The sequence below is a fragment of the Athene cunicularia genome (genome assembly GCF_003259725.1).
Source record: "Athene cunicularia isolate RWA chromosome 2 unlocalized genomic scaffold, athCun1 chr2_part1, whole genome shotgun sequence".
NCBI lineage: Eukaryota > Metazoa > Chordata > Aves > Strigiformes > Strigidae > Athene > Athene cunicularia.
The window spans coordinates 134,402,337-134,426,823 of NW_020799095.1; the positions used below are offsets into that span (position 1 = coordinate 134,402,337).

Consider the following 24,487-nt stretch of genomic DNA (forward strand, 5'->3'; position numbering starts at 1 on the left):
TGCTGTGCTTAATAAAAGATTTGGAAAATCTGACTACATCACAACTGGGTTTAGTGCAATCTCTTTGAGGACACAGAATTATACCTATTCAACACTAATGAAACTGCTGACAGGAACGAAGGAAGTAAATCACCAGCTATTATTTTGCTTGGTCACAATGCATTGCACTAGCCCATTTTTCAGAGCCTAAACTAGAACATGAATTTCTAATCTCCTTAAATTAGCACGATAGTTCAATGGCATTGAAATGGGCCTTCACTAATAACACTTGATTTTTTTGCTGCTGGCTAGGTTTTACGTAAATACCAGGAAATCAAGCTCTTTGGAAATACACCAAATCTGTAGTCCTACATGACAACATTCACTTCCTCACAAACTACATGCCACATGTTTTCATATGGAAATACATTGGAGTTTTCACATGAATACCTAAATGATAGACAGCATTTTAGCAAAGGATGAAAACTCTAAACTAGCACCTTTAAATATGGTTCTTTTGGGGTTGGATGTAAGGTACAAGTTTGACAAACACATTGAGTCAAAAATTATGAGCCAGTCACAAGTAAAATTTAAAACCACTAGATTTTAAAGCAATAATTAATTTCCAGTGCTTTTTATTTAATTTCTGGTGTTGAAACATTCAGGGTGTCTGTGTTTTCAGAATTCTGCCTGCAGCTACAAAGACTGGAAAAATAGCTAATACATGAAAATTGTTATTATGTAGTGGTTCCAGCAGCTGAACTTTAAGAAATTAGGAAACTGTTGACAAAAATCACACAAGAAAGCAATACAGGGAACTCCCATTAATGTCCTCATTGCTACTTTATTCTCTTCACTTGATCGTCTTAAGAAGTAATAAGGTAAAGCCTTTTTTATAACAGTTCCTGCATGTGATGCATGGTAACTTCCACAATTCAAAGAGCTCTGCTGAAGGAAATAACTGAGCTTTCTCCAAGTGTCCACAGGGGATGAAAACTCTTACAGATTTCAGGGCATTTGTACCTTTCCTTTGGCAGCTGAAGCATTGCTATGCTGATAGTATCAGTTTCACTTCCTGAAAAAAGTTTTTCCAAAATCAGTCATTTTTGGTTGAGGGAGAAGCCTAAAGTTTCCACATCACATTGTTCTCAGTAAACAGGTCTTTCCCTGTTTTCTTGTTTATTATTGTCTTAGAACAAAACCATTACAAAAATTAGTATAAGTGGTAGAAAAGGTAGAAAAAACAATTCAATTGCTAATGAGCTGACATGATGTCTTTACCACATACCGAACAGTTCTAGAGAGTACAGTTAGCTGTATAAGTAGATGAAATTTTGGTTCACATAGAAAAAATAAAACACACCCCTACCAATAGATCCATACCCTGTTTTAATCGCCCTGAAAGATGATATGGAGATGCTGACTTGGACAACTGTCTGAAAATACAAAATAAAAAATTTAAGTGGCTCTTTTGCAACATGTTGCTCCCAGCTTTGAAGTGCATGCACTGATGCAGCTAGTTATAACTCCAGCTCCAGCACTGCTATTTTAAATCTTATTCGATAGTCAACTGGTTGGGGAAAGTGTCTCTATCTTTTTTTTTTTTTTTTTTTTTTTTTTTTTTTTCTTCTAGGACAGCATTCCCTGAATTACAGAGAGGTTCCAAAATTGCTCAATGAAGTGAGAATGACTGTAGTTATATTCTGGCTCCTATTTTAAGTTCATTTTTAAGTTCTGAGATCCTGTTACTCTGTGGAACAACTAATGACTACAAAACAGCCAGATTTGCTTCTCATTTAAACCAATCAAGCAATGAAACGTTGCTGACTTTGATGGAACTTCTGATTTTTGGCAATAACCATCAAGAAGCTCACACTCACCAATGCTCAGAGATCAACAGGAACTCATCGATAGATCAGCACTGACCTATTCAAGATATCTCACCCAGAACAAAGATGTGAACACTTTATAAGCATGAGTTGCAGTTTGAGATACTGAAAACCTATGACACTGTAATAAAAGGGGGTGAATGTTCCCCTCCAAAAGAAATGGTATTTATCTCCTAAAACAATAATTCAGATGGTTGGAAAAAAGAGAAAAGTAATATATTATTCTTTCACAACATCCTCCACCCAAAAAAACATTATTCTGGAAAAGACTTATGAATCAACTTTTTTTACTTTGAAATTTTAAGGACAGTTACTTATTTAATAAAAAACTCCAGTTGAAAGAAATATTCAGCATGTTATAAAACTTCTTACGAAACACTGTGGTGTTTTTCAGGCTACCTCTATCACCAAGTTCTGCAGAAATGATGAATCCCTTTTCTCCTTTTCCTGGTCACAGCTGAAAGAAAAAATGAACCTTATCTCCCAGGATTTTTCCATTTATGTCTAGGACTCATGATCCACTGGCTTCCCCTGATATCAAAAGAGGTACTATAGGTACTATATAGTACTAGAGGTACTACAAAAGAGGGCCTATGCCCAAGATGGCATTGGACTGCAGAGCTGATTAGTCTGGTGGCAGAATAATCATGTACTGAGTGCTGCAAATTACTGCTGAGAGCATATATTCATAAATCCTTGAGAGAATATATATTTAATCACCTCCAATGATTATGAAAAATTGATTCTGACCATTACATTAGAATGTCAGTATTTTTATTATAAAACTGACAAAGTCTGTAATGATCTTGAAATCAACTTTCTTTTGCTTCAAGGCTTAACTCCTTGTAATCTCTTACAGTGCTTTCTTTTAGCTAGAAACCTTCCACCAGCTATTCTAGTTGCCTAACCAGAGCAATGATTTGAAGCCTGGCACAGGACTTGCTCAAGAGATATTTATCTGTGGAGTTTTTATGGCTCAAAAATTTTTTCAGCCCTCAGTTATCAAATACAATCTCTTCTGCAGTAAATACAATCAAATAGTCCTACTTGTATATCACTCCTAGTGCTATAAGGCAAAGTTGTGAACTGATTTTTAGTGCATCTCTTCTGCACAATCTTTTGCAATGCTTAAAATTTATTCTCTATATTTGGCCAAATTGTGGGTTTCCTTTGCTAGGCCTCACAAAAGTTGTTTCTTCGTAGTTTAGATGTTATAAGGAACAGATGGTAAATAAGGAGGTACAAAATAATCTGGTCCATAAATTCAGAGCATGGATCTAATAATTTTTGTGGTAGTTTTTAACTAGCTTTGTTTTAGAAACTCTTCAGGCATTTGTAATTTCAAGTAGCAGATAAATGTAGCACTTTTGTCGGTCCTGAAGTTACTACAGTATTAAAGCTAAATGCATTCTAGCTTCTAGACAGTTATGCTAGGTCTGATCAAACTTGCATCTAGTCAACAGCTAAGGTTTCATTATGCATTTTTAAAAGCAATGAATTAAGCAAAAATGTTTCACAATTTTCACAGCACTCTTTCTACTGTGCTGAACTCTATATAAGTACAGTCGGTAATCCATTCAAGCTGTTCACATTTGTATCTGACAGAGAAGCAGAATCATTTAAAATCTGGCTGGCATTTTCATCAGGAGTTCACTATAATGTGTGCTATGGGGTTATCATGGGATATTGATGTCACTGGAAATACCTGTGATCTCTATGCTACATGATAGTGCAACTCAAACACAGGTGCTTGAAAGTCATGTCCCTTGTTTGGAATTCTTAAAGTTCTTAATAAATCTGACATGCTGTAAAGCGCCTACTCTTATTGCTGTCCTACTGCTGCTGCTCTTTGCAACTAGATACCTGCATGCTTCTCTGCTCTCCAGCAGAGTCTGACTTGGTACCACGTTCACAGAAGTCATCAGATTTATGTGTATGATCAGCTAAGAACACCAAGGAACACTCATAGGAAACCAATAGATTATAATTTGAATAGAAAGGCTTAAAATGGACAAATACATGAACATCAAGCTAATCAGGTTCTACAAGAAGACAGATCTCAAAAAAATAGTCTTAAAAGATGAGCTAAATTTGCTGCTGTGTCTGCAATATTTATAGACAATAAATAGATGTGCACAACAAAATTAAAGTGTCAGACTTGGAGATTATATGTAAGGCTGTACAAACTTAACCTTCATCTGTACTCCAACAGCCCTCTTCCTGATTCACACTGTATAAAGAAACATAAACTGATAATCTTTCACAGTAAATGGCAAAGATGATGTAAGACTATAATTTGGTGATGGATGCTTTTCATTGGACTTTTGGAACCCCTTCAGAATCTAAGATGTGGCAGCTTAGACACACAAAATAAATATATTTAAGAGAGAGGACATTTTGCATAAATGGGAACTTGGGAACCAAACATATTGGTGCAGTATTGTGTCCATCATAATTAATACTGCTTCTAGGCTTGATCATTTAGCACAGAATGTTATACCAACACAGGTACAGTACTGAGTTACCTCTGTGGTATGGCATTGCTATACTGTAGAAACATTCCTATACATGTTACTACTCATTTTAGTCTAAGTGATTCTTAAGACTGCGCCCAGAAAAATTATTTAAATCTGCCCATTTTTAATGTGACACTATAATACCATGTAAAATCAATGCAGAGTAGAGATGACCTGTTCATTATAAGCAGTTCTTGCTATCTATTGCTCTTTTTCTCTGCTCACATTCTCACTCCCTTTCTAAATATCTGCAGTCATCTTTCTAGTTCTTCAGAATGAGCCTGAAATTCAAACTGTTCAAGAGGAAGCTCTTATCATTCATCTCTGAGGTGCAAAGCAAAAAGTACTATGGGAATCAGTGGTGACCAAGCTTTCCAATACAAGGTAAAGTTATCTCAAATTATCTCAGAAAACTCTAAAAAAAAAGCCAAGGCACAAAAAAAAAAAAGGAAAAAACAAGCAACAATTAAAAAAAAAAAAAAAAAAAAAAAAAAAATTTCCTCTTTCTGTGCTGCTGAGAGCAGAGAGGTAAAGACGCAGACTTATCTAGAAGCTTTGAAAGATTTCCACAGCACATCCTTAAAAATCAGTACAGTTGACTCCAGCCTAGTTCTACCACTGGCAGTGACGTGATCAAGTAAGAGCAGCTGAGGAGATTGCTCCTCCACTTACTCCTGTTGGCATTCTCCTTTGACTTCTGTGGACAGCTGGTGCAAGTTAATTAAATTAAATCTGGCCTACAGGAGAGTAATGGAAGCTGCTGCATTTAGGAATTGAGCAGTGTGCCTTTCCAGAATATTTGTGAGCCCCTCTGTGATAATTATTTGACAGGAATAAACCCAACAGAGTAAGTCCCCCAAGTTAGCACGTGAGCTATGCACCAATAAAAAGCAAACCACAGTGCTTTATCACAAACATAGTACCCCATGACCTGAAAACATTGTATCTGCACAGCACTGTGCCAGATCTAATAAATCCTGTCTCTCAGCGGGGGTAATTAACTCTTGCACAGTATTATGCTGATACTTTTAAACAGTTTCCATTTCCTGAGCTACTTTATGTAGCACCAGCTTGGGAGCCCCTGAACTACACATCACTGTCGACATGCCCACTGTGTGTCAGACTTTAAAAGGCACTGGAAACCAGTCACTGAAGCAGCACGTGTGGATAGGCTTTAACTTTTGCCCTTTGGTAACAAAGGACTCAAATGTCCCTACGCGGTTTTTTCCTGTCTAAAGAGACAAGAAACAGGAAGAAGCCATAACTGTATTTCTCAGATTCATTTCTCTCTCCACTTTGCTGGATGCTTTACACCCCAGATTGACCCTGTCTGGTTGTGGGATAGGAGCAAACAATTTCTGCTGAATTCAGCCTGAATCCATGAAGTTACTGTCTTAGGCTACTTTAGGTTGCCACTAGCTATCAAGCAAGCAGGCAGCAGAGCATTCAGGATGATTCTCCAGAAGAAAGCTGTTATAAAGGGTACAGACAGGCCATCACAATTAATCAAGTTACAGCAGTGTAATGAGTTCCTAGCTTAACAGCCAAGCAGCTGTAATTAGCGGTATGTACATTGCTAGCTTACTGCAAGTCAGAGGGTGATGTATACTTAGATAATATACTTTGCATGGGTACTGCACAAGGAGTATGCACTCAGTTATGTCTCAGCTGAAGAGCTTTATCTACTTAAACTGATCATTTAACTGTTGATAATCACATGTGCATCCAAAGTATCTAATTTCTGTCACATCTGGTTAGTGATCATCAAGCCAGTCCTACAAAGCAAGTCTCAACATTCAGTCATACACATATTTTCTTATAGCATCCTTAAGGATGATGAGGCAGATGATATAATCTAAATATTGCATAGAAATACTGCATATTTTCTAAATATTATAGTATGGTGAAGTCTTTCTACTTCAGTCACAGTTGCCATTATTTATGGAATAACTTCCAATATCCAAGCACTGTCATTGTTAGTACCTGTTCTGCTGGAGAGATGAACTGTACAATAGATGAGGAGTATCAGAAAGACCCAACCAAAAATTCTGCCAGGAATACGTCAGGATGTGGCCCTTGTAGCAATGTCGTAAAAACAAACAGTATAGCATAACAGGTTATTACTTAAGGAGAGATTTCTGTGCAAGGAAAGCCTTAGTTAATCCTTAAAAGTGAGTGAGGCTGATTGCTCTCTAGTCATGCCACACCTGAGGCAGATGACTCTACAGACTTGCCATACCCAGGCCTGTGGTTGGGGAGGGGATATACATAGAACTGTGCCTTACTGATTGATCCTCAGAGAGGAAAATATAATCTCAGCTAGATGAGTGATTGCTGGTTTCTCTGCTGTGACTGAAATGGCTGACACTATTCATGTACAAAAATAGCTCTCTGCTTGAGAATCAGAAATGAGTAAATGAATGGCTTTTTGTCCTACAGGTAGACTGTAGTTTCAGAATGAGCAAAAGACAAAAACCAACAGGAGCTACTTCATAAGGGCATGCACAATAAAATTTGTCAAGTACCTTTTATGGACAAATTCAGTCTCTGCACTTGGATCACCTACATCTCTTTTCAGTATTCGTATTTCCATTTGGATTAGCAGCTGGCTCTCCTTCAGCATTTTAAAATTATTCTGAATGGTATAATTGGCATGGGATGTTTCTAACTCACAGTCAGGTCATTTATGAGGATTTACACTCTGATACTCTCACAGGAGATACTGCGTCACACAATACTCATGCTACTTGTGAAATACAGGATACTTAAGGAAACACACATGTTGAAAGTACTTCTTTGATCTAAGGTATAATAATGGTGTGGCGGGTGCACCTGCCCCGATAAAGACCAAAGCATCTTGACTGCTGGAAGGAAAGAGTTAAACTAGAAGTCGCCAGCCCCATGGTGATTGTGGCCATGCACAGACCTTGGTCGAGGGAAAGGAAAGGCAAAGCCCCTCAGACAACAGACGAGGCCCTCAGCCAATGAAATGCCTCAGTTGAGAGAAGTTTTTAGACTGTTGACCATATTATGACCACATCTCAGATTTGACTAGGGTACAAATGGAGCTCCACTGGAGGGCAAATTGAGCCAGTCTCCTTGGAGCAGTGGGTCTGCAGTCAGGGATTCTATCCTTGGATCAGAATGCTGCCTAAGGTAACTCCTTGAGTTAGCAAGCCCTCACCTTGTTGGGGGAGTGATTGTGCATTTTGGGTCATGAAGTGCTAAGGCTTGGACAAACAGGCCCAAGCCATTGTTGACCTATAGATGAACCCTGTATATTTAATAACTGGTAACCATTATGCTAACAAGTATTATACTGTTATAACAAACCACCTATCCTGATGTAAAAGTGGAAGTGTTGAAGCCTGAGCACCAGGCCCTGAACCAAAACTGTTAACTCAGAATGTAATCCTTAATGAAATGTGCATGGAGGATGTAGCTACCTTGAAAGTATCTTTCCCTTCCTATGTATGTGAATAGAACAACAGAGTCATGGAGGCTGGTGTCTGTCCCCAAGACGAGATGTGATGTGAGACCTTGTGCATAATCCCATCAGATAAGCAGAGAAATTCCCTTAGCTTCTTCCTTGAGCCCTGGCCAGGCTCTGGGGGGAACCTAATGTGATATTGAAACCAGGTATTTCCGCTTAAAACAAAGGTGCCAGCTATTCTGGCCTGTCGATCTCTGGTATATAAGGCTGGACCCGCTCACAGCTACTTTGGGTTCCTCACCTACAGGTGGACGCACCGCGTAGGACTTCCCCCTTGCCAGGACAGGCTCTGCAAACCCTCGCTGTAACCGGGGCTGCCCAGCCACTGCGGGTCTGGGTGATGGTGACATGTGCAAGTGGTGATGGATCTTTCTTCATCACTATTGTCTCTCTCTCTCTCGGGTAGTAATGATTTGATGCATTAGCCTGTATCTTCCTATTTGTTTAAGTGCACTATTCTGTCTTTTTTTACTGTATGTTTTCTGTATTATTCTGTTATATTATTCAGTTATTTTGAGTAAAATACACCTGCTCTTTTCACCCTGGTATTTGAGTTTAACTGGTATCCCTGATCAGTAAAACAGGTCATCATCCCTAAAACTTAAGCTTAAATTGGTTCTGTAGTGTTAGTTCTGTTTGACAGACATCTGAACCTGTAGTTTACTAAAGTAAACTAGTTTACTAGTGCTAAACAATTTTGATTAAAATAAATCTCACTTCATGTACCTTTCTTGTCTGATTTAAGAGATTCCACGACATGGCAATAAATAGATTTGCATACGACCTTTTAATGACTGGAAAAACTATGTGAAAGTCTTCCCAAGAAAATATTTCCTATTTAACTAAAAAGGAGGATTGAAGTGTAATTTCTATTCAGAAGAAAGGGAAAGATGTGCTTGAGTTGGCTTTTGTGTACTACCAGTAATTCCCTAATAATCTTCTGAAAATAAGTTGAAAATGTATCATGATGCAATATGGTAAAACAATACATAAAATTCCACAGGCTGAATTGTCCTGATAAGGTCTGTAGAGCCAAAACCTTGCTCTCACATATATATATAGTCCATTACAAGATATGCTTTTGGCAGTGGTACTGAAGAAGGAAAACTAAAGCAGAAATCAGATGACAACAACCCTTTTCCACTTTGCTAATGTTTTGAAAGGTACCTTCTAAAGGTCATTTTAGACAGATTTTATTTCTGCTCTTAAAAAGAATCATGCATTTTTAAATTCTGCTGATTAATGCAGCTTCTACCTATCTGCTGAGGGCAATAAAGGGCAGATTTGGTCTATTGCTACTGCAAATTTAAGAGAAAGTTGCAGTAGGCAATGGCAGTATATTGTTCTAAATTCTTTGTACTACAGTCTCCTTTAAAATTATGATTAAGACTTGCAAAACCCTAGTTTTTAGTATTATAGTGATAAATAGTATTCTAGTTTCTTCAAGATTCATGCAATACTAACCAAAGCAGTAAAATCTTACTGTTTGCAAATCTTGTCACCTTTCCCCAAGTCATAACACTTTCTGTTTGCTACCATCCTTCTTCAGATCATGCCTCAACTTATAATCTTTTCTAAGTAGGATCATTTTCTTTTATCTATGACTTGCAACATACATTTATGTCATGACTTAACTAACAATGGAACAAAAGCCTTAAGTTACTAAAAATGTCAACAACTTAGACTGGACTTTAAGATTTGAAAAGTCAAAACAACTCTAAAACTAAAATAAAGTTCTATATCTGCATCTCTATAGATCTTCTGCTGGTCTTTCAGTGTTTTCTTAGACTGCCGTAGTGCATTAACTTAAAATAAATGTACACTGTGCTATGTATCTTTTAGATCCTGTGCTATGTATCTTTTAGATCCTGTGCAAGATTTTGAAATTATAAGTGTGCACCATTCAACCAAGGACCATTCAGTGAAAAGATCAGATAATAATAAAGTAAGTCAAGAAATCAGCAGTTCCAACTAAGCTTTCATCCTAATTAAAGCTAAACTTGGAAATGCATGAAACAACACTTACCATTATATTCAAATCTTTAGACATACTCTGCATATTATTTCAACATCAATAAAACAGGCCCAATTAAGAGATCTCAGCACTATAACAAATGGTAAAAACTTGTTTTGGTTCTTTTCCCTATGACCAGTTATTCCAGCTTCTCTCTAATTAGGAGTAAAGGATACCAGAAATTTTGCAAAGCCCAAACAGGAATCACAGTGTTCTTTCAGCCTAAACCCACAGCACGTTTTGCCATTCACAGCCACAGAATCATCCAGGCTGGTCCCCAGTCTGACTTCCTGCTCTCAGTAGTATCAAGACCATTCAGACCAGATTGTCCAGGGCTTCATTGAGTCAGGTCTTGGAAACATCCAAGGATGGTGACCACACAGTCTACTGGACCAATCGAGCCAAGCGCTCTACTGTTCTCACAGAGGAGGCAACATTTCTTGCTGTTCCTGAACCAGTCTTTGCAACTTAGGTTCTTTGCCACTCTAGGTTATCTGTTCCTGTGGCAACATAACATGACCAATAGGAGACAGAAAATGTGGTGGCTGTGTTTATTGAGACCCACCTAGAGAAAGTAAGCCTTTTCTAAATAAATCTTTGTTTATATTTAGAGAGAAATTCAGATTTCCTTTGAAAGGTTTCAAAAGAAAACAAATGTAGGTAATACCAAACTTCCAGGGAGGAGTGAGGGGACAACGTAAGAGCATTTTTTACCCTTTTTACTGCAGGTTGTAAAGTTAAAGCCAGAAATTTTAAAACATTCACTCTCAAATGAATATGTCATTTTAAAGAAGGGAAAAATACTTATCTACTAGAGATAACTATACCTATAACATAGCTTTTATTAGAAATTATGCTAGTTTAGAATACTCTGAGTGCATTAGTGTCTTCCCCAAAGTTTATGTATAGCTTTAAATATTATCTACTGTACCTTAAATATTTTTTGCAAAACAGGATCATTAAGCCTGTTTGCCATATCACTAGAGCTTATCAGACTAAAAAAACCTTACACTACTTAGTTAACATGCATTTTGCAGATTTGTGTATTTATTAGCTTTCTGTATTTAAGTATATATATATATATTATATATAATTTCTGAATATTAATAATAAAATGTAACTGCAGCATAAGGACAGAAAGTCTGATTGGGTCATTTTACTGTTGCTCTTCCAGAAGTCTTAAATTCTATTGCAGCAATAGAAAGAAGAAAGATTACTGCATAAAACCCTCCAAAATCCAATCAACCAACACAAAGTCCATCCAGTTACATGTCTGTGTCCAGGCAAGAACTCTCTCCCACTGTAGCCTCATGTCCTGCTGCCTTTCCCTTTCTGAGATCAGGAAATTAATACAGACATACATTCCATCTTCATCTCTCTTTCTCCATGTCTGAAATAAGCATTCATAAATGGCACTGGGATTTGTACTAGAAATAATAGTTTGGCAGAGTAATATTCATGTATCAAACAGCTTGAAGGACTGCAGTCTGATGGAAGACTAAAAGAAGCAGAGTGGCTTTGCTTGACTGTGTAATACTTAATATGAAGCATGAGAGCAACGTGCAAGTTCCTCAAGAGTACAAACAAAAGGAGTAATTACTGAGGTGAACACGGGGAACATGTAAAACTAAGATGTAAAAAAAAAATATTTATAATAAATATATGGGAAAACTTCAAGACAGCAATATTTATCAGCCCATAAAACATTTCTGCCTGCTAATTTCCCCATTGCAATCACTCTTATTAAAATTCTTTTTTTCTTTCATTTTTGAAATAAAGAGAAGAAAATTCCTCATCAGGTAGAGATGGGTAGGACGTGGCCTGAATGATTCAAGTCATATTTTTCTAAGTCTAAGCTCCCACAGTATGAGTCGTGTTACATCCAAGCCACAGGGTAACATACATAACATCAACAGATACACAAAGGTGACATTCCCATCTGATAATAACAGTTAAATCAATTAGTACTGACAATAAGAAAATATCATTGGTTAACATACTTGAAATCAAGTAGAATATCCTGTTATGTGGCTGACTTCAGTAGGAAAGAAGTGAAATCATCTTGCACTTGCATTCCAGCTTGTATCTATACAACTCTACAAATACTGGGAAAGTGATAAAGAATTATTCTTCATCAACTAGATTCATACCACAGACATATGGCCAGATGGGTAACATCTCAAACCCTGAGAAACATGTAACTGAATGGTAGGTAGACTGAATTCAGTAGGTAAACTGAATTTAACTCCACTTTTTCTGCAAATGTGTAAAAATCTGTTTTGGAAATTCTTCTCTAGTATGGACCATAAATAGTAACTCTAAAATGTACAGAAGTAGAAAACATGTGTCAAAAGCACTTTATTTGACCCTGTTCTACCAAAAATATCCTTACTTCCTGTGCTCAGTTTAATCCATCACAATCTACTACCATTTTAGCTTTATAATCCATTACTTATCCTACACACTCATGTGCGTTCATGTACTGACAACATTAAAAAGAAAGGATTTATTAACAACCTCTCAGTCGACACTTACAGGGATTATGGTTCTTTGGTTCCCCCATTTCTCTCTTATTTCCTCAGTTTAAAAGTTCAATTACAAAATTTCTAACATTAGGAAAACACTGTATTTTTAAAAACACAATCTCTTCCTCAGAAGCCAGGACCTGCTTGATTTGAGCTTCCCTGTAACTAGTGTCTCTGCCTCCCACTACTTCACAGTGATTAAATAAGCAATGAAACATTTCGAGTGTCTAATGGGGCAACCTGCTAACTAGATTAAATATGACAAAGGAATGGGATCTTAGACCAGATGTAGTATGTTTTAATTATGATTATATGCACAAAGCAGGAATTTCAAACAGGGCAATCTCCGTGGCTTCCTCACCCGCAGAGATAACCAGGGCTGGGGAAGACTTAACCTAGGCACTTAGAAACCCACTGACACACTCCCTCCCAGGAGTTTCTTAGATGAGAGAGAAAGGAGTTTACACTCTGGCCGGTATTTTATATGATGGCACAGAAGTGGTATTAAGCATCAGCATTCAGTGTGGAGAGTTCAAACCTGTAGTTTTGTATATATGTATTTTTGTCTCTGAAAACACAGGCAGGGAATTCCACACCATGGGAGGATGGGTGAGGATTGTAACCTTTAGGATTTACTGGAGCCCATGGTTATGAGAGAATACCACAAGCCTTTCACACTGAATTTGTATTTGCAACAATTTTCCTGATACACAGTGAAAAAAAAAATGCAGCAATTTGAACTAGAAGAGGCAATAAATTTCCTAACTCTTAGGAAAGCCCACCACTGTGCCTTTGAAATGATATAACCCAAGAGGTAAATCTTTAATTTACCTAAACTGCTGGACAAGAAAAATTGAAACAACCTAAAAGAATCTGCTACAAAAAGGTATGACTGTTCAATAGCTAGAGATTACCATAGTTACATGAGCATGCTACAGCATTCATAAATATTGTGGTCCATATAAGCACACTTCTCAAACTATTTACAACAATTTGAATAATTTGTACCCTAACTAAATTATCCATACTAAACCCATACCTGTAAATTTCTACTTGCTGGGAGCTTATATAGAAGCTGGACATTGCATCCATGAAATACCTCCCTCTATACACACTGGGTACATAAATGACAATCTGTACCACATGGAGTTCAACTGAAAATATTCTGCAATTTTCTCAGATTTTCCACTACAAGCTGTACTTTACGTATCTGAATGGAAAAAAAAGAAAAGAAAATATTGACGGGACTTTGTAGAACATAACACAGGCTCTTTTTTCTTCCTTCCATTTTAGCTGTAAAACATTTCCCCAAGTGATCTGATCACTAACTCCATCTGGGCTTTGTTAGAAGTAAATAGAACAGCTCATCCACCTCAGCAGGCTACAAGCACTAGTAAGTGTAGCTACCTTGGTGTAGATGCAGCTGACTCGCGTTCAAAGACATACATATCGCAACAGCCCAAATCAGTCTTGATTTTTACCTCTTCTTCTTCCTTCCTATAGAGATGTTCGTTCCATAGGTTCCACTCTCCAATGTCTTTGAGAACTTTATTTAGGTTGCAGATTAACTGTGCTGTACTGTGCACCCCAGGACTGCTAAGACTATATGCATGCACACGTGTAAGAGTATAGGGAGCAGGACAGGGAGGAAGAGTGCACAACAGACTCAGTTAACCTGCATAACAGAGAATCTTTATATTCTCTTCCAGATTGTGTCAGGGTCCTAGAGACAAAAATGAAGCTTGCACAGATTTAATCTGCAAACTAACTTTATGTAAAATTTTCACACATACCAGTGGGCAGTATGTTCAAGCCAAGAAAGACATAATCGACAATCCCAGAGCCCAAGCTTATTTATGTAACTTTTCTAAGATTATTTTAGTTTTAGCTTATTTATCAGGTTATGGCTTTCTCAGGACTCCACAATCCTTTATTCCTTTTTATTTGTCTGATCTCACGGTTGACCCAGGTTGCAGCAGGAGGTTGGACTAGAGGATTCTTGAAGTCCCTTCAAATCTGAATCTTTTTTTAATCCTGTGATTTCAAAAGGAATGGCATCTTTATCATTTGTTGATCACCCACCTCTCTTACAGATTCTGAAAACTCTAAGTGTTCAGTCTGCACAAGTGAAAGGTTAATCATTTCAATTTAAAAGATAAGAAAACCTCCTCTCTATCAGTGACATGTCTCCACTTTCGGGTCTACAAAACTGAACACAGAATTGAAACTCCATTTCCTTTTTCAAATCAGCATCACTACATAAGTCTTAGAAAACCATGATAGAGAAATGTGACTATTTCTTTTATCTACTTGTGGCAATTGCCATAAGCCGGTCTCATGCTGAAAAGCTTGATATATATCACCGTTCTACTTGCATAGTTTGGCTCTGATCTACAAGCAACACATTCCAGATAATAGTTCCCACTAATGTTGCCATGTATAACTAACTTCATTTAATTTAAATACCCACCGCACCAGCACTGGGTGTGCAGCCTGTAGTAAGGTTTAGAATCACAATCTTTTCCGCCATGCACGGAGTAATGAGTTATTCCACCATTACTATCATTTTCATGACCATCACTATCATTTTCATGTTGTAGCTAAAACTGCAACCTGTTGTGGTTCTTCCACAAGGCACATCTTTGAAAAAGCCTCAGTACCACACCAGGAAAAACAGTTTCACAGTCTACTGAGGGAATGATCACTCCCATGCTGAGCCTTTCCCTGAAGTCTTGCTGCACGAATTAGGACTGCCATAGTACTTCTGCCTTTCAGACTTGGCTGGCAGAGCAGAGACAGGATTTCCCTTTCAGCTGGGATGAAATAGCTCTTTTTTTTCAAGTTAGAAATAGGATTTCAGTGAAGGAAAGCTCAAAGATTTTTGTGGCATGGATTATGCTTACCTCCTGGACAATGTCTCATGGCCATTTTACACCGTCTGGATTCTGCAATGGTTGGACACGGTACCGTGTCTTTCGCTGGCTTCTTCACAATTTGTCTTGTTCTTGTTTCCAGGCCCCACTTAAATCCACATGTTTTGTTATTTCTGCTGCAAGTTCCCCACTCACTCCACTGACCCACTTCACAGCCTTCTGATAAAACAAAAGAAAACATGAGTGAGCAATTCTTCTGGGTTTTCCTTTTTTTTTTTTTTTTTTAAATTTGGAATACACTGTTAGAAAGCACTACTTGAAAGCTTTACTGTTAACAGGCGAAAACTTAGAAATAAAATAAAAATCTCTTACAGAACCTGAGAGAAACTTTTTGGCAGGCAACAAACTGAGCATAAAACCATCAGACTATCAGTCAGTGTGTGCAGACATCAGGTCAGTCCCAAATACTCAAAATCCCTCCTAAAATCACGAGATCGATTGAAAGTTTTCTCTTAATAAATAAATCCTATTTGGTTGTCACCTGGATTTGCAAAACTCAGGAGTTCACATTTCCAGGTCCTCTCCATTGTGAAATACAAGGAATACTCTTGAAAGAAACTCTGTCCTGACACAATCCCCAGGCTTCAAGATAAAACACCAAATTGTGAGATGGGAGAAATATTATGAGAATTGTCAGTGCTGGCTCAGAGTTATAAAGTAAATTTCTACTAAAAACACTTATTTGGTGCTTTATATTTATTACTTTCTAATGGAAAAGGGAATAGCTGCAGAGAATCTAAAAGTGAATTTGAAGTCCAAATGTTACAGGAATTCAATCGGCCCTGTCCTGGGTTCTTGCCTTGCTAAAAGGCAAAATGAGCAGATAGTTTTATGAGGGCAAGAATCCAACAAGTACATCACTGTTCTAATGCAAAAACTGGCCTTCCTGAAATCTTACAAATTCTGAATCATAAATCCTCATACAAAGTGATTAAAAGTTAAGAGGACAGAACTTTCTGATGCAGAACAGAGTGGCATTCCCAATAATGCAATATTTCAGTTTGGAAAAAACCTATTATTATTATTATTTATTATTAGGGGTAAAGAAATACAGATACAATTCAGTAGTGAATATTTCTTAATAGGAAATGTTAAGTATCAGCTTAAAAATAGTGCCATATTTGAACGTGGCCATCTGGCCAAAGGCCTGCTTCAGCAGCACTGCTGTGTTAGAAGACTCACCCACACATTCCATAAGCTCTTCCAAGGCTGCAAATCCAGGGGGGCATCCTCGGAAGCAGCGGCCTCTGTGCGAGTAAAAGCCAGTTTTGCATTTGGTGCAAAAGTCTCTGCTAAAGCAGGAGTCGCAGTTTTCTATTCTGCATCCTGAATCACAAGGATCATAAGGAACAATGAGACAGCTAAGTTGGGGTGAGACTAAAACTGAAACAACTTATAAAGCAATAAAATAGTGTTCCTCATTATAGCACTTCTGGTTTTGCTGTCATCCTGAAATCTATCTGCTCTGTCAGAGAAATTACAATTAACTGTAATAATTTACCATGTTTTCCCCTACATCCTTTTGAACTTTTTTTTTTTTAATTCAAAACTGTAGATAAAACCTGTAGTTAAGTGATATTTGAGTTAATTACATCTTTTTTGAGGAAAAAAAATTCAATGTAAATTATTTTTGGTTTTAAGTAATTTTGAGGAGACTAAGATGCAACAATTTATTTTGGGAAGTATGCATGTATTATATGTACTGCCTTCAGTTTATTATTTGTCACTGAAAGCAGGATACATCTTTTTCCATGAGTTGTCCCTATAAATAGCTGAATGAATACTTTCATGTATTATATCTGATGTACATACCTACACATGTGCTACCATGCAAAAAGTCTCAATTTTTCTGGATATAATTCCTCTCTATTATTAAGGCAGTTAAGCCATAAAAAATAACCATTATCAAATAATTAAAAGACAAAAAGATATAATAAGTAGCAAAACACCCCAAAAAACCTATTGTCTTTTGAAATATTGGATTTCTCTGAAAATTTAAGAGAAATATTGTCTTCAATACATTACAGACTCAGAAGCAGACTGTTCAGAAACATCCTATCCCATACTAAAACATGGCAACTTGGAAATGCACTAGATATCAACAATCATCTGCACACCTGGAAAGCAGAAATACTTACACAGAGGCTTATGAAAGTCAGTCATACATAACTACAACAAAATGCCAGGGAAAAAGGTTCCAAAGATTAAAAAGTAAAAGCCATTGGAACACTAATGAATACTTCAAAATTATTTTTAAAAAAACCCTAATCCTTCAGCTAATATACTCTAATTTATATATACTACATTAACTGTATCCTTTCTTCAGCTATCTGAAGTCACAGAAGGAGGCATTTGTTATTCATGTCATGAAACAAAATACTAATCTTTTTTGGTGACTTCTGTCAATCATTTATTCTTCATTCTTTTCTGAAGGAAAAAAACCCACAAATGTAAGGACTTCTGAAATAGCTATTGGTACATATCCCCTAACAACACTTCAAATTTGGCCAATCTTTATAAAACAGATCTTAATAATTATTCTTGAACTTCAGCAGACCAAACCAGGGCATACTGTAACACTTAAACTGGGTGGTGGTAGCAAATTATCCTTTGTCAGCAATTAGGGAAATATGAGGCTTTTTAGATTAGATTTCTTGTGGCATTGGAAAATAAATTATGCAGACTGCATGAAAAGAAAAGAAAATATTTCAAATGCTGGTACACCTTCCTTTGGTTAGAAGGAATGTATACATCAGTTCGAAGCTTTGCACGGCCAAATGTAAGCTCTGCAGGCTCTATTTATACACATAATCTGCGTGCTACCAACTCCTGTGTCCAGCATCGCTCAGAGGGGCTTTTAGAACTTTTATATAAGCAGCACTAGTTGCACTTCTTATCACAGTTTAGTTTATAGGAAATTCCCAAGAACAACACATGTTTTTTCACAAGGGTTGAACCAATCTCCAAAGAACAGGAGATCAATGCCCATACAATGACCCTGCAAAATCACTTTCCCTGATTAATGTGTCTGCAAGGCAAAACGGTATGGTGAGCTGCTCTGGAAATGTACTGCAATAGTTAATTGCAAATCTGGTTTGTTACGCTCAAGATGTACTGCAAGTATTTTATTCATTGCAATGCTTGAATCAAACATCCAGTGTGTTTAAATATTCAGAAAAAAAACATTTGCCTCTTGCCCACCCACACAAGACAGTTTGAAAAGACATCAAGGTTTTTCCGAATCATGTAGTCCAATGATGAGGTGCAGAACAAAACATTAAAAGAAAAACGAGCATCACGTGACCCTCCCTCAGATCCAAGTGACGCAACTATTGCTTTCAAAACATGTTGTAGAGTAACATGTTTAAAGTTTACTCCATTTGAACTTTTTGGGTGGAAGATGGATTAAATTAAAAATTTCTTGTACAAGTTGCTTTTTGATAACATAAACATGCTTAGTAAGCGAACGCCTGCCCCACCTTATGCTGGAGATACCCCCCCTTAAACTATTGCTATTAACAGTACATATGTGAATACTCCATATTTAAACATTAAATGAATGAACCAATCTTTCAGTTTCTTGATCACAGTTCAAAATTCCCATCCTATTTACATTTTTTGCTTTGCATTCTATGCCACTTTTCTCCAGTATCACAGTAGAATCCCTGTCACGATAATTATATTTTGGAGGCATTAGCAGGGGCTTCAGGGTGAAGGTCGAGTGGAGATCTCCACTAAGGCAGTTTATTTTCAATTTTTTTCCTACGAAAATTATTTCAAATATGAAATGCCTATTATTTAATCTGTATCAGATGTAATTTTGGGGGAAATACTGAAATAATATTATTAATACTTTAAGAATTCTGAAATCAAAACACCAATTCACCACAGTGATATTCAGCACAATACTTAGGGTTACTGGCTGCTAATCATAATGATAATTTAACTCAGTAACAGAGAACACTGTAGCAGAAGATCAACTGGGAGCAACAACTCCTTTTTGTCATCCTCCATACACTCAGTTTCAGATCATGAAGATGGTGGTGCAGCTAAGCCTTGCATAGATGTTTTAAGTAAAATTTAAATAACCTATACTAAAAATCTGAAGAGCAGTACTCTAAAAGTTAGAAGAGCTAACTTTCTAGAATTCTATTTCCAATCACAAACTGTCACAGCAGTGGTTATAAAATAAAGAAAACATTATAGAGTTTATTATTTTTTTGTGCCTAGCTTCATCTTATTACATGGTTTCAATCCTTCTGGGGCAAATTTTCCTTTTTTTTTTTTTTTTCCTAATAAAAGTGCTATTAAAAAAACTATTTTAAATATGACTGAGATTAGTAAATTAGAATAAATTAATTCTTTAACTTCTTTTCCTTTTACAGCTAAATATACCAGCATGGAGAGATAAAGAAAGTGCAAAAATTTTTAGTTGGACTTCTAAAGAAAGCTGATACTCCATTATGAATATTAAGATAGATTGGTTTGGAAATAAATATAACTGTGTTGAATTTTGTATTTCTTTTTGTTAATCAGCATCATTATCTATGTAAACTTTATTTAATGTAGGTCTTAATGGAAGCATATCAGAGATTCCTAAATTTTTTTGCATTCTATTATTGAAATAATGAATTGGATAATAACTGACTAATATAGTATGAAATCTACATAAGAGCTGTTAGACGTAATATTCAATCGTTAAAAAACCCAACATTTTGAAAAACTGTATTATCCTTTACACAAAATAACATACTAAAACCCAAGGAAATATTGTTTAAAGTTAATGACCTGAACTGCTTTCTTCTGATTGCCACGGTTTTCAACCATACAAACTTTCTGATCTCAGCATCTTATGCCTAACTCTAGAGAAGGAAAGCAAAAGCTTTCCTACTTTTAAAAAACCCTATCTAAAGCCTTTTAAATCCCCTTTAAATTAACTAGTTAGCTTACTGATATAATAAACTTGAACAAAACGGAGATTCTTTTTTCATCTGGACATGGTTCTTGTCAAAAGTATTTTTATTACGTCAATTTACTAGCCATAGATCCAATTGTTTTTCTCAACAGTTCAGTGGTTTCATCTTCTGTATAATTTCAGTAGCTAAACCATAGAGCTAGTGTATTCTTTTTAGTCCGATTAAAAGATTACTTAGAAGTTTACAACACCAAAAAAACCCCAAAGGAAACAAGACCAAAAAACGTGAGCTAAACATAGCTCAGATTTTAGACCCAAGGAGCTCTTTAGGTGAAGGAAATAGATAATGCATAACTGACATTATTCTTCAGAAATTTTTTTTTCTTTAAAAATAAACAGAAAATGGTACCCACTAGAGGTTTCCAGATAGACAAGGATAACTGCCTGGGAGACTTTAGAATCAGTAAGGAGGATGAGCCTGGAAGATTGGTGTTGAGGAGAGAAAGAGTCAATAAGTTCAGATCTGCAGAAGAACCCCAAAGAGCAATCACATACCTTTGGAAAGCCTACCATATTTTCAAAGCAAAATGACAGAGTTGGAAGCTTAATATTCAGAACCTGAGAGTGAAGAAGTAAAGGGTCCTTCATTGCTGCTCTTCCCATTTAGCTAGCAACAAGAGGTCTGTAGGTCAGGAGCAGACACTTTAGTCTCTACCTCTTCCTTCCCTTGTATTCAGTTTGCAGTGTTTATCAATGGTCTGCTTTCTACCAGATCTCAAATCCCTTCAATTCCTGTTCAGCATTGGGTCTCCTTATATCCCACTGGCCCTACTACCCTCTACTCATAGTCAGGGCCTGTTAGACATCATAACACTCTTACTACAACTCTTCTAGCACAATCTCATCTTTTCTTTCTATTGATTCTATCTTGGGAAAGTCAGAAAGTCAAACATTTGCTTCCATCTTTCCACTTGAAAGGTATAAAACACCCTCGAAAGCCACCCTTATATGAAGACCACAAATCTTCCTCGAGTACCATCCTCACATAACTGGACTTCAAAAAGCACTCAGGGAGGCCCAGAGAAATCAGCTGGTATGTTTGATTAGCACAGCCCATTTCTAAACAGATGACACTTTTTAAAATGTGTTGTATACTTCCCACAGGATTTGTATGTAAATGTTAAATGAACAACATTCTGACCTCACTGAAATCCATGGCAAAAGTCCTATTTGCTTCAGCAAAGGGCAGTTTTAAACTAACAAATTTCTTATCCCATCAGATAAACCTGAGCCCACTGCAATGACTTCAGTGGGCAAAATTAATATTAAGAACCCTAAGAGATACAATCTTTCATGATAAATACCTATTTATAAAGCGAAAAGTGTAAACTGAAGAAGAGCAATACTCCAAAAGTTAGAAAAGCTAACTTTCTAGAAGTCTATTTTCAATCACAAGCTGTCACAGGAGTGGTTATAAATTCACAGCTCCATGACTTCACCTCCCAGGAGAAAGGGTGGAAGAGAAGTCACTATTTTGTCTGGTGAAGCTAAACTGGGCTGAAATTAGACAGAAGGGCTTTGCTCAAGTATCTTCAGTGTTCAGACAAAACAAAGCAAAACAAAAACTTATCCCTTCCACAGCGCTCTAGAATGTTGATTTATTGGACAAGATATATAACTTGTCCAATAGGATGTCTATTGATCCTGTGTAATCTCTTCATTTAGATTGACAGGAGAGTAAGAACTTGAATGACTGATATTTCAGTAGAGCGCGAGGGTAGATTATAGTATGCAAAAGGGCCTCCATGTTTGAGAGCAGTTACAGAATAGGGTCAACAAAGAAACAATTCCATGAGCTAATACCATGCACCTGCTCAGTCAATGGCCAGGAAATCTGCCAAACTGAAGGACCAAATTCTTTGGTTCTGCAGAGGAGGAAAAGAAAAAGGATCATATCTCCATTTAAAAAGGCCACTTTCAGAAAAGAATCCAAAGACAGAAATTTAATTCTTCAACTTTGCTTACTGAAACAGTGGTAAATGATAATTTATGTACAGGACTTAGTAGCCAAGTCCCCTTTTCCTTAATTTTCAGTGAGCTCTAGCACCCCATGGCACTTCAGAAATAATTTTCTTCTGAAGTGTTTTTGCACCAGACTTTTTTAGAAAAGTAGTAGCTATGAGCCACGTTTCAGTCAGAGCTGAGAGACTTCAGTCAAGGTTACAGCAACCAATCTCATCTATAGGAAGTGCATTTAGCTAGCCAGCAATAAAACATTTGTATTTAGGCTTTACAATCTCACTTATATTGACCCAAATGTTCCTCTGCCATTTACTTGAATAACATAAAAAAGCAAATCTGATTGATGTGGATGAAACTTACAATATTTATAGAAAACTATAAAAATGGTGCATTAAAGAACTCAGGAAGAAGAAAGCCCGGATTACAAATTATGCCCAAATTAGAGATACATTTTAAGCAGATGAACCACAGTGATATTAAAAGATTTTCATGACCCATTTTGGCTTCCTGACAGTCATGGTAAGCTACTCCCACTCATTCTTCTTTTAAAATGAGTATTAAAGAATTGATGGACTTACATTTTAGAGAAGGAATCAAAAGTCCAGGAGATCAAAATACAAATTCAGATATTGAATTAAATTTAGACTCAGGTACATATGCCTATTAATGTAAAAAAAAAAAAAAAAAAAAAAAAAAAAAAAAAAAAAAAGTATGTGCCTCTGCAAACAGCTTCTTTCTATACTATAATTAGAGAGAGCATAATATTACCAAAACAAATACTATCCTTCCATAGTAAATTTATCATCAGCTTATAAGGTGATGCAGAATAAGCTGAATTGTAGGGAAATATAATGCATTTGAAGCTCAAAATAAAGAATAAAATGCTCCATATTAAGATGCACATTCTTCATATTTTAACATACCTTAACAAGATGGCTTACTATATTAGTTTCTCATTTTAAGTGCAATACGATGAATTGCATGATGATGAATAAAGTCAAAAAGTATCTATCTCAACTGTAATAAGTAGTTACTAATTTCTAAAATATTTTTACTGATATGCTGAATGTTGAAAATGTTACATGTCTTATTTTGCCTTTCTGAAAGATTCATATCCTGTAGCATTTCCATTGTCACACTGTGCATTTCTAACCATAATCAGTGTGATTAACTATCCATCCATAACTCCGTAACAAAGATATTTTGTAGTACACATAGTGGTAAAGACTGTTGCTCAGTTCCTAGTAATTTACTAACACCGATTCACAGCAAGTTCTGCCCTGCATGCAACACGGGCACTGGTGAAGAGCAGTTGAGTATGGGAAAGGGAAGTGAAAACACATGAGAGGATCTGCATGAGTGGAAACCAGCAATGACCTGCGTAAGAAAGAGAACTGTACTCAACACCTTTAAGACAAAAAGATGATGACCATATTTTGCAAAAGGAAGCTGCAGACTGAAGCTGGGGAAGGAAATGTGTCATTCCTAAATTGAAGTGCTTGGTAGCCTTTGCACTGAAATTATGTCCTTGCTTGAGGTGTCCCCTTGTGTTTAAGAAGTCAGAGTAATAGGTTATGATTCACTGCAGTTAGCATTTTCCTTTCAAAGGTCAAACTCAGTCTTTCCATTGAGACACCATTCCAGAGGAGCCTCTGGGCCTGTAACTTATTAGGTTGGTTATCCTGGGGAGTGACAACTGTTGTTTGGTCCAAAGCACCTAATACTTTGGTCTTTCACACTGAGCTCTGACTCAGTGTCTACTCTTCTTGCCCCAGATCTCTGTCTCTTCTACCCCAGAACCTCCTAACTACACCTATCCCCAGACTGTCCCCATTCTCACTTCCCCATTCACACTCACTTCTTTCAACTCTGCTGCTCAGTAAAACAGAATTAGCGCTACAGACTTAACTTTTTTTCTGCCATCCTGACATGTCTGTTGGCACTCCACACCAATCTGTCATTGTCCAGCACCACTTTCTGTGCTAATCCTCTCCAGAATTTCCAAAGTGGAGAGACTTCAAAAGTCCAGACAGTCTACACAATTTGTAACTCACCTTGAGGACACGAGGGCACATGAGCAACAAAGACTGTGATAGTGCTAACAAGAGCAGGAGACAGAGGCAAGATGCTAAAGAAAGCTATGATGTGAGCAGTTCTTATAGGGGATGGAGTATAAGTTGAATAACCAATGGAGAAAGATG

At 36.8% G+C, this 24,487-nt stretch overlaps 1 protein-coding gene across 2 annotated transcripts in view; it reads right to left on the bottom strand.

The window, feature by feature from the left end:
• RSPO2 (R-spondin 2) overlaps positions 1–24,487 on the bottom strand; it is a 55,858-nt gene that overhangs the window by 26,305 nt on the left and 5,066 nt on the right. Inside the window, exons 2-3 of one of the 2 annotated variants that reach the window (XM_026843530.1) lie at positions 16,532–16,675; positions 15,320–15,505 (exon numbers count right to left, since the gene is read on the bottom strand). In XM_026843530.1, the coding sequence (XP_026699331.1) occupies positions 15,320–15,505; positions 16,532–16,675 (330 nt within the window). Of the gene's footprint in view, positions 1–15,319; positions 15,509–16,531; positions 16,676–24,487 lie in introns of both variants that reach the window. The other variant, XM_026843528.1, reaches the window with a different exon arrangement.